This window comes from Leptonychotes weddellii, chromosome 7, assembly GCF_054177405.1.
Source record: "Leptonychotes weddellii isolate Sample4059 chromosome 7, ASM5417740v2, whole genome shotgun sequence".
Taxonomy (NCBI): Eukaryota; Metazoa; Chordata; class Mammalia; order Carnivora; family Phocidae; genus Leptonychotes; species Leptonychotes weddellii.
In genome coordinates, this window is record NC_138375.1 from 54,997,265 (window position 1) to 55,014,943 (window position 17,679).

Sequence of the window (17,679 nt, forward strand, 5' to 3'; positions counted from 1 at the left end):
CTGTTATTCTCACTTGCAGTGGGCAATAGCCATGCTCTTAACTATTGTTCACTACAGGCCCATGGAACCCTGGGAGTCTCTGGAAGCCCAATTTGATAAACACTGGTATACTGAAGCTCATGTTAACAAGCAAGAAAGTGATAGGGGTCAGCACAGAAGAGATATCCACCTTTAGCAAAGTGCCAGGACCACACAGGGTCTAATGGTGAGGAATACCATTAATACCTACCTTCTTATGAGGTAGGTATTAATATCATCACCATTTTGCAGGCAAGGAAACCGAGTTTTAAAGGAATTAAGGTGACTAAGATTTCACAACAGCAAGAAGCAGAATAGCTCCGGTGGCCTTGTTCCCGTGTGTGAACAATGTTTCATAGAGTCATATTACCCAATGCCAAAGACAAATGATCCTATGTGCTAGCCGAAGAAGAATATGGATTTCATTTTATTCCCTATAGGCTTCCTTAAGGGGACAATGGTTAATTACCAAAAAGAAAGAAAGAAAGAAAGAAAGAAAGATCTGGATTTGGTAGATTGGCAAAAAGGAATTGGAGAACTACTAAAATCCTTCACCTAAGTCACCAGAAAGCCCTTCTTTTGCTGTGTGTAGAATAATAGCTTCACTACAGAGTACTTGCTGTGTGCTAAACATCTCCTTTAGCCCACCCAGCAGCTTATCAGATGGCTACTGCTGTTATTCCAAATTTACTACTGAGGACTCTGCCACTCAGAGAAGTGAGATGGTTCATCTAAGACCTCACAGCTAGTAAGTAGCCTGGCCAAGGATCCAAACTCCGCTCTTTCCAACTTCACTACACTCCTCACATACTATGTCATTCCAGGCATGTTGGAAAATGACAGCTCCCCGGAATTGTAGGGAGCATCACTATTTCTGTTTGTGTGGCAGAGACTTTTAGACACTGCCGATTTCTAGGATCTCTCACAATCAATTAATTCCTCCTCACTAGGACAGAATGGAATTCATCAAACACCTGCTAAATGCTTTACACAATGTATACCGTTTAATCTTCCCATCCTTCTCATGAGGTAGGTATTAATATCATCACCATTTTGCAGGCAAGAAATCCGAGTTTTAAAGGAATTAAGGTGACTAAGATTTCACAACAGCAAGAGGCAGAATGGAATTCGAACCCAGACCAGCTAACTTCAAAGCCTGAGCATAGCTCTGCGTATCAGTAGTAGGCAATGGTTATTCTTCACAGTATACAAGCTGATGACCTAGGGATGGGTGCCTATAGGCAGGATAACAGGACTGCCAAGTCTGGCTCACTGGCCTATATCTGAGACATTCAATGCCACTTTCTATTAAACCTAATTATTCAATACTTAGGCTTCTAAGTATTTAAATATCTAGCTATTTATTTTGCTAAGTCAAGTCTTTCAAGCTAACTGCATTGTCTATGATCTAGGGGATGGCAAAGGAAGTGGAAGAAGTCAATATTACTAACATCATCAACAGTTCCATCTCCAGCTTTAAACGGAAGATCAGCTTTGCCAGCATTGAAATTTCCAGGGATAATGTCGACTATAACGACTTGACAATGAAAACCAGTGACAAGTTCAAGTTTGTCTTCCGAGATAAGATGGGCAGGATTGTTGATTATTTCACAATTCAAAACCCTAGTAATGTTGATCGATATTCCAAATTACTATTTCCTTTGATTTTTATGCTAGCTAATGTATTTTACTGGGCGTACTACATGTACTTTTGAGAGTACGTTGAATTGTTTGCATGGCATGGTTCTTCAACAGAACAAGGAAAAGATGTAAATGGTATTCTAAGCCAACTGTGTGCGCAAACCCAATAGTACTACAAGTGACTAAAATAACATTTGAGCATTTCTCCTCAAAGAATATTCCCCCAACCATTATTTAAGCTGTGTAGAAGTCCTAGCATTACAGAGTCTTGTAATAGAAACATCAACTCATTCCCTTTTTATCTTTACCAAAGACATCCCCATGGACCCTAAGATTATAAACCTACCCAGACTTGACTATTTGCTCAGTGGCTCCCTGGTCTGCATTTACCTCATATAAAAAATGAAAAGGAAGTTATTATATGTATTGAGTAACCCTCAAGTGTCAGTGGTTGTTTCTAAATTAATCATACATGCTATTTACTAAATCTCTACAGTGCTTGTAAAATGCATTGTTACCTATTTAAGGAGTAACATTTTCTAGTTTTTGTTTTTGATTAAAATGAAATGTGGGCCCAAGTCAATTCACTGGAAGTCACTGCACTAACTCAATACTAAGATGAGTTTTTAATACAGTATTTAATACCACAGCAGAATTGTCCCCAAATTCCAATAAGTTCCACCACTGAAAAATCAAATGTAAATGAACAAAACATTAATGGATCAACACTCTCAAACATAAATTTGTTTCTAAGTTATAATGCATTTCCCTGAATCCAAACTGAAAGGGCTCTGGGGCTTTATTCCCCCATTTGATATGTCTTATCATTTTACTATTATACGTACACCAGTCCTCAACAATGCGAAAGCCCTTTCCCCACATCAGGGATGGAAATGGAAGATTTTTTAAAAAACTAATTCTAAGGAGTCTTACTTTGAACTATTGCCATCAATACTTGCAGAACCGAGTCCATTTCTATCTGCTTCTCTGACACTGAGCACCACTTTCCCAGCAGCAGATCTCCTGCATCTTTCCAAGAGGAGCTCTTATTCCTATGCTCTAGTGACCAGGACTGATGCTTATTAGATCATGAACTTCATTACCCAGAAACAAGTGGCTTAGAACAAGTAAGCTTGGCTTTGCTCGGAACCCCGATCCTTCTAGCTGGATTACTTGGAGTAGCTTATCCTGCATGAGTAGGAGAATGTTGGCTCTGAGTCCTGAACTTCCTGAGTAACAGCGGAACTTGTTCCAGAACCTACGTGCAGGCTGCAGATGAGCTATCTTTTCCAAGTCCAGCCATTCTCACCTTAACACAAGAAGCACATTATGTGCATCCTTGCTCCTTGGTCAAGCTCAGCCGACAGCATTTTTAAGTGGAGATTTGCCAGTGTGTCATGATAAAGGCTTCAGTTCAGCCCCAATCTTCATTAAAAGAATCTTGCCATCTTTAATTCTTTAGCTTCCTTTTCTAATAAATGTATGCATTTATCTTTCTTTCAGAAATAAACCATGGCTTCTCCTTTCTATAACCCCCTGTACCATAAGCTCTCATTCTTTTTCTCTTTTTGATAACTCTCACAATTCAATGTGTATGGGTAGAAGCCCTTGAGCTTTTAACAAAATGTTTCTAATGGGAATGAGGGAATTAAAAGAGGTGGAATGTGGTTGTATGGTTCAATTATATTTGTGATTTAAAAAAAAAAAGGTTTAAAAGGAAATATCTGCTCTGAAACCCGTTCAAGCATTACATATTTTTTAAAAAGCCGTAAATGTGTGAAACTGTGAAATAAACATACCATACTAGGTATCCACCAAATCAAGTGGTCATCTGTAGAATGAACAGTGTAAGATCCCGTTTGGAAAAGGTATGCATCATAGCGCAAACTCAGTGGGCTCACAGTCTAACAACTCTGTGTTTCCCCCCACTGGAGACAGTACACATACACATTCACACACACATACACACACGTACACACTCCCCTACTATTTCCCACCAAAGAAGATACACACTGGAGGCATAGTCAATGTCTTTCTTTGAGATCACTGCACCACAACACTTGCCTTGCAGTTAAACAGCTGGGCCCGCTGCTACTGAAAGATCCGATGCTCAGAAAATGTCACAGATTCCCTTCTAAGCCTTCTTCATTGTTTTCGAATTCACTTTTGTTTTTGTTGAATGATATTTTTAAAGTTTGAGAATATACTTTGGGGGAAATTTCTTGTATTTTGTATCACTCTGACATTTATGTAGGCTACAACATTGGAGTTCTCAGTAAAAACTCCTAAAATTTTAGATCTGATCCATGTATCCTACCTACCGAGATCGGTCTCAGAACTCACTTCAGTCAAAATATTTCTCGGGTGAAAGTACAAAGACTAACCTCATCAAATTTCCAAAGACATGAAACTATGTAAGGTTGAGAATATTCCAAGTCATGGAAATATGATTTTTAATTACCTTGATGTTGGGAATATCAATATTCTCAATATATGAAACTATATGTATGTGTATATATATATATATATAATGATATTCAGTAACAAATGACAGAGGGTTAATTTCCAGGGAAGGACAAGGAGAAATGGAGAAATGAGCATAGCAGAAAAGATCTAGAGATTACAATAGACCACAGGCTGAAAACAATTAGGGAACACAGTGGGGTACCATTAGGAGAAAAAGTGTAGTAGGGGCTTTCAGTGCCAGGAACATTTAGGGACAAACTGTAGTTAAGGAGAGTTAGGCAACCAGGATCGAGATGTGGTCCTTCCTCAATGCTATACATTACTCTCACACATACAGAGCATTCTTCTCAGCTGCTGACCCATAGTTAATTTTGATCAGTCCATGATATATGTATTGCCAAAGATCCTTGCTTCTTAATATACATTTTTAAAATTGAGTCATAACAGACAGGGAATTATACCTCAATATATGGTCAATGTACTTTATGTGTTACACCAATGACTTTAAAGGAGAGAACATTTGATCAAGTGTTTCATGTTTTTTGAATAATTAAAAATATGCAATATAATTTTCAATAGTTTTTGTAGAGAATTTAGAAATATGTCAGACTGCTGTATATTTGGGTTGAAAAATGTTGAGTCCAACTTTGGCCATCATCCCTTTAAAAAGGATGTAGAGAAATGGGAAGAGTCAAAGAAAAATGGCAGAAGTGATTAAAATCATGAAAAACAAGTCCAAGAAGAAGGAGCTTTTGCACCTTGAAAAGCAATGCTGCATAATGACTGTCACTATTAGGTTCACAAGGGGCTTTGTACAAGGTACATGCCGTTCTGCTATTCACCTGAATAAGTGAACTGAATAAAAAGTAAATAGAAACGAACTTAAAGTCTAATCATCTAGAAGGAAGAAAATGTGCAAGTTAAATAATGAAATGCACTTGAATAATGAAATGCTCAGATAAACTTCTAGTCTCCATCTGGAAGTTTCCCATGAGAATAAACAATCTTCTCTCTCTTTTGATTTTGCCATCAACAGGTCTGAAAGCAGATGACTCTGTTCCGCCAGGTAATCTTGGGAGTTTGTAGATGCAGGGAGACACCTCTAGCTGTAGAAAATTAAAGTGTCATACTACATGTTGCTAACAAAGAACATATGCCTAAGAATATTCCCGGGTGACCCACAAATATTCCTGGTGGCCCACGAGGCTGAGTTCTAAAATTATAGTTTCTTTTTGGGGATTTGGGGGGGGTCATGAGACTCACAGCTTTCGGTGACTTGGATATGAAAAAGGCTTTTTGATTATCCAGTCTCATTACTTATAATTGTGTCTTTCCAAGAATTAAAGAAACAATCCCTTTTGGAAAAGTAGAAAGGGGAGCAGAACGTAAAAAGTGAGTGAATAGCTAGCTGCATGTTGATCCAATGTCTCTGTGATCTCTTTTTCTCTAAACCAGACTAGAGCCAAGGGCAAGTGGACTTGGAGAATCTGGTGGTCCATACCCTGCATTTATGGCCTGCTTCCCATGGCACGATTTTTTTAAAACCCTCAAGGAGTAGGATTTCATATTTCATCACCTGAATCTCCATTTTCATCTGGAAGTTTCTCCTCTTACCCAATACAGAAATTTGGCTAATGTACTCTGTAGAAAAAGGTTAACATAACAGAGCTGAGACTGTTATCTTTAAAAAGGTCTGTTTGCAAAGTTGGTCCTTAGCTGGCATGTGGGGATTTGGATTTGGGGAGAGTTCCCATTATTCCCTGATTGGTAATAGTGGCTCAGTGTGCCTAAACTGTATAAACCATGTGGTTTATGAACACCTGCCTCCCTTCTGGGAGTCTGGAATTTTGGATCGTGCTAAACAGACATTGCCAATGCGACCGGCCCCCAATAAAAATCTTGGACACTGAGTCTCTAATGAGCTTCTTGGTAGAGAACATTCCACACATTTGCCACAATTCCATGTCAGAGGAATTGGGCATACCCTGGGCGACTATAGGGGGAGAGGTCTCTGCAAGCTCGTGCCTGCTTTCCCCCAGACTTTGCCCTATGTGCTTTCTCCCTTTGTTGATTGTAATATATTACAGCTATGAATAGGACTATATGCTGAGTCCCATGAGTCCTTTAAGAGAATCAGTGAATCCATGGGTGGTCTTGGGGGACTCCTGACACACATACTTTGGAACCCAGCAGAGCATAAGATTCACCAGTGGGGCTTTATAGATGACAGATTCCAGAATCACCCCAGACCTATTGACTCAAAATCTGTGTTTTTCAAAGCTCTCCAGCTGTTTTTGATATGAAGTCGGGTGGGAAAAGAGATGCCAAATGCCTTGGTGGAAAAAACAACAGCTGCATGAAAGCTATATTTTCTAGGAAAAAAAATAAAGAGTATGTCTGCCACATGGAAGGAAAGAGTCCAACTCAATATGATTGAGTATGAATAATGTACACAGCAGACAGAAAGCAAAATTTTTCCGTTTTTTCAATGAATGTTCTATGTTAGTGTCAAGAAGGAACAGGACAGCTTCTATTTCTGATATGGCCACAACATGACAAAAAGGTACCCAATGATAAACATGTGGTTGAAGGTGGATGAGAATGAGGCAGTTCTTCATTGCAACTCCCAGCTCTCATGAGACAGTAAGCCTTAACATTCATGCAAATGAACTAAAAGTCTTCATAGGAAAGCACAAAGTTAGACTACATGCAACCAAAGACTCTGGCCTCTGCAATAGTAGGCGGGGCAGCTGGCTTGAATGACACCTCATAAGTAGCCCTTAGGGAGGTTCAGGATATGACCCCAAAGTTTCACCAAGATCTCTCAGAGTGACAAAGGGAGAAGACTCTTCTACGAAGTAAGAGATCATCAAAGTTGTGATGTAAAAGGGCATCTGCAAACTCACTTTCCTTTCTCATTCTTAGGCGTCTTTCAGTCTGGCTCGCCGGCTTATTCTGCATCTGCACCAAGGGCCTTGCAAGTGTAGCCAGAATCCAAATTACATTGTGCTTATTATTATGTCACGGATGAAGACACGTGTTTAATTTCTAAACTTTAGAAGTAGTCTTGAAGCTGGCTCTTCAGCTTGAATACTTCTACGGCCATATTTAACAGATAAAAAAATGTAGATATGTCCTCATAACATACAGAAATGGGCCATGACTGGTGAATAAACAGTTGACTCAACGAGAGAGATTTCTTTTTAGGGGAAGTAGGCAAATATGTCCCCGATGGATTTGCTTTTCAATAACAAGTTATTGAACCAATTCACCAAAATACATCTTGAAGAATCAAAATGCTCTCATTCATCAATCAAATCGTATCTATGGAAGAAAACAAAAGAAATGGGAGAGGATGACAGCAGAAAGTGATAACCACAAATATCACCAATACAAGTTAGACTCAGATGCTGTGGCATTTAAAGCCACAAACCTTAGAATGCAATAATAAAGTGAATTTTCAGAATGTAAAGAAGTCCCAGGAGAAATTATCCATTTAAAAGAACATGAGATGTACCTTTTCTAGGTTTGTATATTTCTTAAATCCTAACAAAACATTCTAATCCATTTCACAGAGGGAATCAAAGGCAAATTCTCAACAAGGGAAATAGAACCTCGTTTTATCCACTCCTATAGTAATTTAAATAACTTATTCATTTATCTTTTTTCCACAAAGAATCCAATTGCGTACCCTTTCACGCATATCCCAAAAGACTAATCTGGTTTAATTTAATGTAGGAGTCTAGGAATGAGAGTCAAGAGATCTGGGCCCTGCCATTAGCTTAATCTCTATTTGCCTAAGTTACTAATATGTTAAATGAAACACAAATATTTGTCTTTCCTACTTCACAGGTTTGTGATAGAGTTAAACATGAGATTATAAATATAGGAGTATTTTGGAAATGTGTAATAGAAGCAGGTCCTAATTAATCTGAGACATGATTGCGCACGTATATAGAAAATTAGAACTGGGATGTAGCCAGGACATCGTGATGTCCAACCAGCTTATATGACATATTAGCAGATAAGGGTCAAAGGCATGACAGGATGCATCTGAGACCAAACACCGGGGGACATTGCCAGAACTAGAAGCCAAGTCTCGTAAGCCTGGCCTTCTTTTCACAGATTCCGTTACCTCCTCAAATGATTCTGTGCACACAGCCTCATGCTCCGTCGGCACAGAAGCAGCACTGAAAGAAGACAACATCTACAGCATAACAAAAAGTCACAACCCCATCAAACTTTAATGGCATTATCTGTGGCCTAAGTCTTGAAGATCTCTTTCAATTTGCCAGGGCTGTTCTACCCTCAGAATTTTTTGAGACAAAGGTATCCCTAGAATCTTTGCTACCCAATCAGATCCCCACGAAGGACTTCTGAAAGTCATTTTTTTTTTTTTTTAGCTTACAGGCCCCACTTTCCCCCCCTGCCTTCTAAAAGCCCCTGCAGAGGAGATCCCCAAAACTGGCCTCCTGTGCACAAAACATACTTCTGACCTAGCTAGCTGCTCCTAGAATGCAGTTAGCAAGAAAATCCTATTTCATTTCTGCAAAGGTGAAAGATCTCAGATCATGAGCCCTCTCCGCACTGTGAATTGTTTTACAAATGCATTTGTACGTATAAGCAATACCTTCCATGGCAATGAATCTTTTGCATTTTTAAAGGTAAGCTGTATGTTCTGACACTATAAATGGTTGTAAAGGTATTTCAAATTATCTACCATTTGCTTACTGTATTAACCAAGAGAGTACATAAAGGGCAATAAAGTTATATCTTTATCAGAAAAGCATCCAGAGCCTTGGTAAGCACTGTGCTATCACAGCACTGTATCTGCTCCAAGTTGTATAATGTTTCCCAAATAGAACATAGGCATAAAATAACTTTTATTCTGTCTTCTGGGGGGAAATATTAAGAATAATCACCACAATGTAATCCATCAGGGGTTTTTTCATTTTGCTTCTCCTCGGGTAGTTTAGACAGACTTGCTGCTGTGAGTTACATAAAAGGATAGGAGTACATGGTGTGCAAATGCAAGTCAATAGGTATAATTTATTAAGTGTCAATCATGTACTATGCACTTAACCCTACTCTGGCTCTCATCCTGCCAATACTCCTATAAGGTAAATGCTTATTAACCCATTTTGCAGGTAAGAACAGTAATAATAAGATTGACTGGCTGGCTCAAGGTTACACAGTTGGTCAGAGCCAAGGTGTGAACTTAGGTCTATTTGGTCTCAAGACCCAAAGTTCATCCACTATACCATACCGCCTCGCTCTAATAGCAAGTTGATAGAAGTCTCCAGAATCTGGATCTGAGTTAGACTGTAATAAAAATGAAACAAATGCAAATGTAATGAGAGCACGTCTCCTTCACCGTCCTACCTTAGAAATATCCACTGAACTTTCCATCTCCAAAGGCAGTAACTCACAGGGGTGATAAGAAGAAGCAAATAGACTCTGGAAAGGTTAGCAGCTTACCTGAGTCAGCTTGGGTTTGTGCCCTGGCTCTGCCTGTTACTAGTTAGTTGTGTGGCCCCACTTAACCTCTTTGAACCTTATTTCCTTCTCTGTAAAAGAGGAAAAACATCCTTATAGTCTTGAATAATACGAGGGATTAATAAAACCTGGCAGATTGCTGCATGCTCATTAATGCTATCTATTTTTTACTGGAACTTTTGCTGTTAGGTTGCTGTATAAAAATAAAAGACACGTTATTGGTTAAAAAGAAATTCACAGTGTCTGGTTTAACTGGTTTGTGTTGGCACCTAATAGCTTGACACGTCTTGATTTAAAAGAGCCTAAAAAACAAAGAATGGATGTCAAGCATTGGGTTTCTACTTTCAAGAACAGATGCTTTTGTTTGGGCTCAGCTAACATTGAAGTCTAGTTGGCAGCCCAAAATAGAACCCATTTGATTTCTCCTGCCAGTTTAAGTAGGAAATTGGTGCTGCTAAGATTTTGAAACTTGAGTCTTTAGAATTTCTAATTAATATGTCAGTCCCTGAAATGCACATCCCATCCTTTCTTATTTTTACATAATGAAGTTTTAGCTCTCATCCCCACCATTCCCGAACTCTTAGTTTAAAAAAGAAAATTCTAAATAGGATTACTGAAAATAAAGCAGTAGCCTGGCTACATGCAGAGCTGAAACGGGGACAATCTCTTGACAGGTCTTCTGTCCAAGGAAACCTTTTCTATTAGACCTTCAGGTTTTTTGTCTATAGCTTAACTAAGAAAAAAAGGTAGATGTCCCTTTGGAAAGATAACACTTTAAGACATGTACCTCAGTATGAATGAAGAATGGGAGGCCTTTGGACAGGGAAGCGGGAAAGGAGAATGAGGCTGCTGGGAGATTTAGGATTTGGAAGTGACAATTTGACCAAGGGCAGGCACCACATAAAATTTCACATTAAAGAATTAAACCCCATAGTTCCAGATAAGCAAAACTAAAACACGTCTTTATGGGAGTTTTCACTAAATATCACCTGCAGGGCTGGGTCCTTAACAGAGTAGTAACTCTTTAGGCTTAATTTTTATTTCCTAGGAAAGACTTCCCTCTCTCTGAACAGCTCACATCCCCATATTTTCTAGACTGTAGCAGTGTATGTCTTTCATTAAAAGCCCCGTAACTGTAGTTTTACACCTATTTGAATAATTTGTTGGTTACTGTCTGTCTTTCTGTGAGATTTATACTTTCTAAGGGCAAGAACTCTGTTTTTATTCACTGAGAATCCCGCAGTGCCTAGCAGGGTAGCTCTCACATAAAAAGTGCCCTGTGAGAGGCGCCTGGGTGACTCAGTCAGTCATCTGCCTTTGGTTCAGGTCATGACCCCAGGGTCCTGGGATGGAGCCCCTAGTAGGGCTCCCTGCTCAGCAGGAAGTCTGCCTGTCCTTCTCCCTCTGCCCCTCCCTTTGCTCATGCTCTCTCTTTCTCTCTCTCTCTCAATAAATAAGTAAAATCTTTTTTAAAAAGTGCTCAGTGAATGTTGTTGAGTAAATGAATGCATTCATTGAATCCAGAAATATTGAACCAAATTCTGTCTCTGGAGACTAGAACAGTATTTCCCCAAGCATCACTCTCTGGAGCCAAAATGCCTGGGCTTGAATCTTGGCTATAACATTTACTGGCTGTGTGATTCTAGTCACATTAATCCCCCTCTCTGTGCTTCATCTGTCAACTGAGGATAATAATAGTCCTTGCTTTGCTGGGTTGTTATCAAGATAAAATGAATTACAATATATACATTGCTTAAAGCAATGTCCTACATATAACAATGCCTGAGCAAATATAATTATTGTTATTATATTTCTTGAAATACCACTGTGGCTAATGACCTGGGGATTAAAAAAAAAAAGCATCTTTAGTCAAATAATTTTGGAAGATACAGGATTAAATAAAGTTAAGGACCTTTCTCTGGTGCAGGACTTCTCAGAACTTTTAATATGCTAATGTGCATTATAAATGTCTAAGAGGAGAGCATAATATACAGCGTTTTCCAAGTTTATTTGACAACAGAATCCTTTTTTTTTTTAAGGTTTTATTTATTTATTTGAGAGAGAGAATGCAAGTAAGAATGAGAGAGCACAAGTAGGGGAAGCGGCAGAGGGAAAGGGAGAAGCAGGCTTCCCTCTGAGCAGGGAGCCTGAGGTGACTTGATGACTCGCGGCTTGATCCCAGGACTCTGGGATCATGACCTGAGCCAAAGGCAGACGCTTAACCAACTGAGCCACTCAGGCACACTGACAACAGAATCCTTTTTGCGAGTAAAATAGAGTATCTCATGGATACTCTATGGAACACACTTTGGGAAATGCTGAATTAGACTCCTTAGTAGCAACATAACAAGAAACAAAATTTGGGACTGGATATTTTTCAATAGTAGAGGTAATGAAGAAATACAAGAATAACAAGAAAGTAACTCATTCTTAAAATTTAATTAATGAGACATACATGGAAAAAAGATCTAGCCTTAAGCTTTTAGAACATTGCACCTGGACCAAGATAAGAGACCCTTGGAGCACCTGAGAGCAGAGTCTGCAGCTGAAGCCAGATGCAGCTTGAAGAGTTCAAGTACAGGAAAAGGTAGAGCGCCCTACTTAAAGGTTCACGTTTTGAAAAGAAGTACATTGTGCATGGTGCTATGCAGTTAGGAACTAGTATCTGCCCTTCTCTTCCTTTCCCCCCAGATGACTTAAGTAGATGTATTAGTTTGCTAGGGCTGTCTTTCTGCCTGGGCAGATGAAACAACAAAATTTATTTTTTCACAATTCTGGAGGTTAGAAGTCCAAGACCAAGGTGATCTCAGGGTTGATTTCTTCTGAGATCTTTCTCCTTGTAGGTGGCCGTCTTCTTCCTATGCCTTCACATGGTCTTCCCTCTGTGTGTGTCGGTGTCCTAATCTCCTCTTCTTATAAAGACACCAGCCATATTGGGTTAGGGACCACCCAAATGCCCTCATTTTAACCTCACTGTCTCTTTAAAGAGCGTATTTCCAAATACAGCCCCCCCTGAGGTACTGGAGGTTAGGACCTCAACATATGAATTTAGGGCAGAGATGAGGGGAATGGCACAGTCCATCCCATAATACCAGACCTAACTCCTCTCACTGGCCCCTTTAAGACTCTTTAAGGATGGGCGCCGGGTTACTGTGTGTCCTGCTCAATTTCCTGCACTACAAATACAAAAAAGAAAAAATATTTAAGCTCTCTGCTAAGTTATCTATCACTCTTGTTTCTTACCCAATTTTTCTCCAACTATTTTAGATCTTACTCTGTCTCCCCCAACCCAAGCGTGCCCCTGAGACTCGGGCCCTTTGGTACCATCCAGTGTCCCTTTGAGAAGAACTGTAGTGACATGTGGTTTCCCAGCTGATTCCCAGAGCCCATCCTTAAAGAGTTTTTGTACCACCCTACCCACCCATCTTTTCCAAACCTGATAACTTCCTCAGCTGCCAAGGATCTCCCATCACATTACAAAGATTTAAAACCCACAGACTCTGGAAGATATGCCCAGGTGGTGTTCAAATGGGGGTAGTCTTCTTTCCCAACTGAGAAAACACTCATGATTACATTGACAGTTTACAAGTCTGGCAATAGTCAGCAGAGGGCTCAATACCTAACACAGGAAAGCCCGTTGTCCTGAAATAGTGAAGAATGGACCTCACCAGCTCACCTCGGAGCTGGGACCTGGCTGGAGGGCATGGCAAGGTGTTTGGTTTCTGTAATGGAAAGCAGACTTTTTTTTTCTTTTTAATTACCTTGTTATGTGATAGAAGTCATAAGGTAAAAGAAAAGTATGAAAAGTTGATTTTTTTAATACCCGACCTTCGGATAGCCTATATGTTTTAGGGACAAACTTCCTAATGAGACTTTTTATAATAAAGCTTTCATTGCTTTGAAAAATATTAACTTTTCCAGTTCTTCCGGGTAGATCAAACAGACCCTGCAGTTATAGTTAACAATATCCTAAAGATTTAGCTTCTCAGTAATAATGGGTAAGAGCCTTAGCATTGCCACAGGCCAAAACTATATTATTTGAAATGAAACCTCTCATAAATATCCAACTATGAAGTCACTATCTATCAACTGCTGTTATATAAACAGGACAGAGCTAAATCTCCCATCTGCCAATATCGGAGCTGCCACAAAGAATGATTTTGTGTCCAGAACTCACAAATTAAACAGGCTCTTGCTCTGTTAGCCAATTCTAAGAAGCCAGGTTTGGTTTTAGGTAGTCACCATGCAGTCCAAGTAAGGAGGCCTGGAAGGTCTGAATTCTTCATGCATTTCCCTTTTGCCAAGAGCTTAGACCTCCCTCAGACTTAGAAGCTGTCTGTAGTATAAAAGATGTGACAAATTCTTCAGAAAGAACACTGTAGCTACCAGTGTCCCAATTCTTACCTCTTCTTTTCCACAACTTTCCCCATACCTTTGTGATAAGGTTAAGCCTTAGGCTTCTGCACTCACTCTGCTCTGAGCATTTATGTATCTAGTCTACCATAGTTCCAGAAATGCTAATGGAAGGTCTATGGACCAAGCTTTGAGAAACACTGCTCAGAACAATATGAAGCCACTAGGGCACCTGAGTGGCTCAGATGGTGGAGGGTCTGCCTTCAGCTCAGGTCATGATCTCAGGGTCCTGGCATCGAGCCCCACATCAGGCTCCTGGCTCAGTGGGGAGTCTGCTATTCCCTCTCCCTCTGCCCCTCCCCCCAGCTCATTCTCTCTCCCTCTCTCTCTTTCTCTCTCCCTCTCTCTCTTTCTCTCTCTCTCAAATAAATAAACAAAATCTTTTAAAAAGCAATATGGGGTGCCTGGGTGGCTCAGTCGTTAAGCGGCTGCCTTCGGCTCAGGTCATGATCCCAGGGTCCTGGATCGAGTCCCACATCGGGCTCCCTCCTCGAGGGGAAGCCTGCTTCTCCCTCTCCCACTCCCGCTGCTTGTGTTCCTGCTCTCGCTATCTCTTTTAAATAAATAATTTAAATAAATTTTATAATTTATATTATATTATATTATATATTATATTTATTATATATAATAATATATAATATATAATAATAATATATATTATATATTATATTTATTTATATTATAAATATTATAAATAATATTTATTTTAAATAAATAAAATCTTTAAAAAAAAAAAAGCAATATGAAGCCGTCAATAAAATGTGCTTCCACATTTACCTGTTCACATCTTCTGTTCCAGGACCTGGAACTTGCCAGTCACATAATATACATGTGATAATCTAAACTGAAGCCAAGATTCTTTTTTCAAGCCTAAGATTTTGAAGTAGGGAAGTAACACGATTTAGGTTTTAGAGAGTAAATGAGAGCAGCTTAGGAGCTGGAGAAAGAAAACAGAGATCAGAGTCAAGGGGACCAATTGTATATCCTCTAACTAAAATTAAAAAACATATTATAGTAGTAGTAACTAAGATTAACAAAGCTCGTATGCTATGCCAGACCCTATCATAAAAGCTTTTCTTTTCATTTAATTCTCACAACAACCAAAAAGGTAGAGACTATCATTATCTTCATTTCAAGACAAAGCAAGGGAGGTCCACTTACCCAGGGTGACATGGTTAGTTAGTGGCAGAGGCCTGCCACTGAAGCAGACCACCTAGCTTCCAATTTCAAGTTCAGTGTGCAGATCACTTCCACATGCATTGTCTCAAGCAATCCTTACTTCCCACCCACCCACCTAGCCTGCCAGTAATGTAATGGCCAGTGTGTCTGCCCCTCCTGCTGGCCTGTCCTACATAAAACTTCACTAGGTCTGGCCTACACGTCCCTGCTTACCACTATCAAAACTTATCTGACCTTCAGCTTGTTTCCAAGGGCTCTGGGTCAATCTACTGGTTTCAGCACCTTACTGTGTTTTAAGTGATACCAGGATGGCTCATTATTCTTTCAACAAATACGTATTGAGCACCACTAGGTACCAGGCACTGCGCTAGGTGCAGAGGAGATACAGAGAACATACCATCAAAGAAATAAACATGTAAACAAATTCAATAATCACAAATCCCGATTAGTGCCCTTAGGAAAATAAAGATGATTACGTCTATAGGATAATGACCCAAAGAAATGTTTCTTTGGTGTTAAGAATTTCAGATGCTATGACAAATCATATAGGAAAGATATTTTGGGACATTGGCAGCCTTTCCATTGGGCCCCTAAATATACCAACTTCTTTGTAAAAAATAAACTATCTCTACCATTCCCCTAGAATCTTTTAGTGGTTCTTCTCAGCCTTCAGGATAAAATTCAAAGCCCTTAACATGATTCACATGGCCCTCCAAGGTTGGCCTGCCTGCCTTCCAGACTCAACATTATGTCAGTCCTTTCCCCACCCCTTTCACACTCAAATCTCACCATATTCAAAATTAATCATCGCATGATGCCCTATCCACCTACGTTGCCTATCCCCCTTCTCCACACTTCACCCGAACAACTCTGATTTATCTTCCAACACTCAGACTTGAGTTACCTCCAAGAAGCCTTCCCCATCTGAGGCTGGGCTTGGTACTGGCCCTTGGTGATCCCTTAGTGTTATGGATTGAGTTGTGTCCTCACCCCCCAATTTGTATCTTGAAGTCTTAACTCCCAGTACCTCAAAACGGGATGATATTTGGGTGTGGGGGTCTTTAAAGAGGTAATGAAGTTAAAATGAGGTTATCGGATGGGCCCTAATCCAATATGGCTGGTGTCCTCATAAACAGAGATTAGGATACAGACACACACACAGAGAAGACTATGTGAAGACATAGGGAGAAGGTGGCCATCTGCAAGCCAAGGAGAGAGGTCTCAGAAGAAACCAACCCTGTGGTCACCTTGGTCTTGGACTTCTAGTCTCTAGAATCAAAAGAAAATAAGTTTCTCTCGCTTAAGCCACCTAGTCTATGGCACTTTGTTATGACAACCCTAGCAAACTACAAACTTAGCATCCTGTGTAAGCCTTAGTGATACACCTGCTTTGTGGACCTAAGTCAAAAAAACCTCATCTTTTTACATTTTCCCACCCCCAGTGTTGACCTCAGGGCTGGGCAAATGGTCAACTCTCAGTCAGTGTTTCCTGAATGAGTGAAGGAAGGAATGAACCGCTTATTGCACTTGTGTGGAGGGCATCATCAATGCAGCGTTACTTCTGAAAACTGGAAAGCAGGCTGGGTAGTGTAATCATCTGGGAGAAAGGTTGGCTCCCTCTCAGACAGAATAAAGGGAACCAGCACTACAGTTCCCACTGCAGCAATCAGGATTTGGAAAAACAGAAGGTTACAGAGGCAACCCCCGAGGCACAGATCCGTGGTATTTCCCAGGTCTTTCAAGCACATTTAATTGTGCACATGGAAAAGAATGGCATCATTATTTAATCCAAAATACAATAACAACAATAGATTGCTCATGTAGGCGCATAAGTCCCCTGCAGAGAATTTAATGTGCATGTTGCCTTTACCCACATATTCAGCCACGGCAGTGGGAATGGGGGCCAGCCCATTCTTGTGGCCTGGGAAGAGAGAACATGGATGCCTATGGTTGTTATCACAGCAAAAGGGGGGAAAACAAAAGAAAGCCCAAGGGTAGAGCTACGACTCCACTTAAGACTAATGCATATCTTTATTTTTGTCCTCGGCAATAACCCAAAGAAATAACTGATGCCACTGAAAGACTGCTGTCATCCCTGGTAGAGACTCATCAATTATTATTAAGTATTGCACGGTTCAGGTCAAGATATAATGTGTCTGAGAAAAACCGTGGCACCTCCTTTTAATCTTGCGTAGAAAACAATTAAAGTATATAAAGCACATTATTAAAATATGTAAAATTTATAATTTAATTATAAGATTGCATAGCTTTATGATCTAATAGTTCTGCTGTATTTTGCATATTAGTGAACAATTGCTTTCTTAAAGCACACAGTAGAATCATTTACTTGATGCTGGAGAATAAGTTAATTATGGATTCCCTGTATATGACTAATGGATTTAATAATCACTTTACTGTAGAATTAACTTATACTTCCCTGTGCTTATAGCACTAATGATGATATTC

General features: G+C 39.8%; 1 protein-coding gene across 1 annotated transcript in view; it reads left to right on the top strand.

Moving 5' to 3' along the window:
• GABRP (gamma-aminobutyric acid type A receptor subunit pi) overlaps window positions 1-3,574 on the top strand; it is a 16,844-nt gene extending 13,270 nt beyond the window's left edge. Inside the window, exon 9 of the mRNA XM_006735451.3 lies at window positions 1,431-3,574. Within this exon, the coding sequence (XP_006735514.1) occupies window positions 1,431-1,733 (303 nt within the window). The 3' untranslated portion in view covers window positions 1,734-3,574. The remainder of the gene's footprint in view (window positions 1-1,430) is intronic.
• The last annotated feature ends 14,105 nt before the right edge of the window (window positions 3,575-17,679 follow it).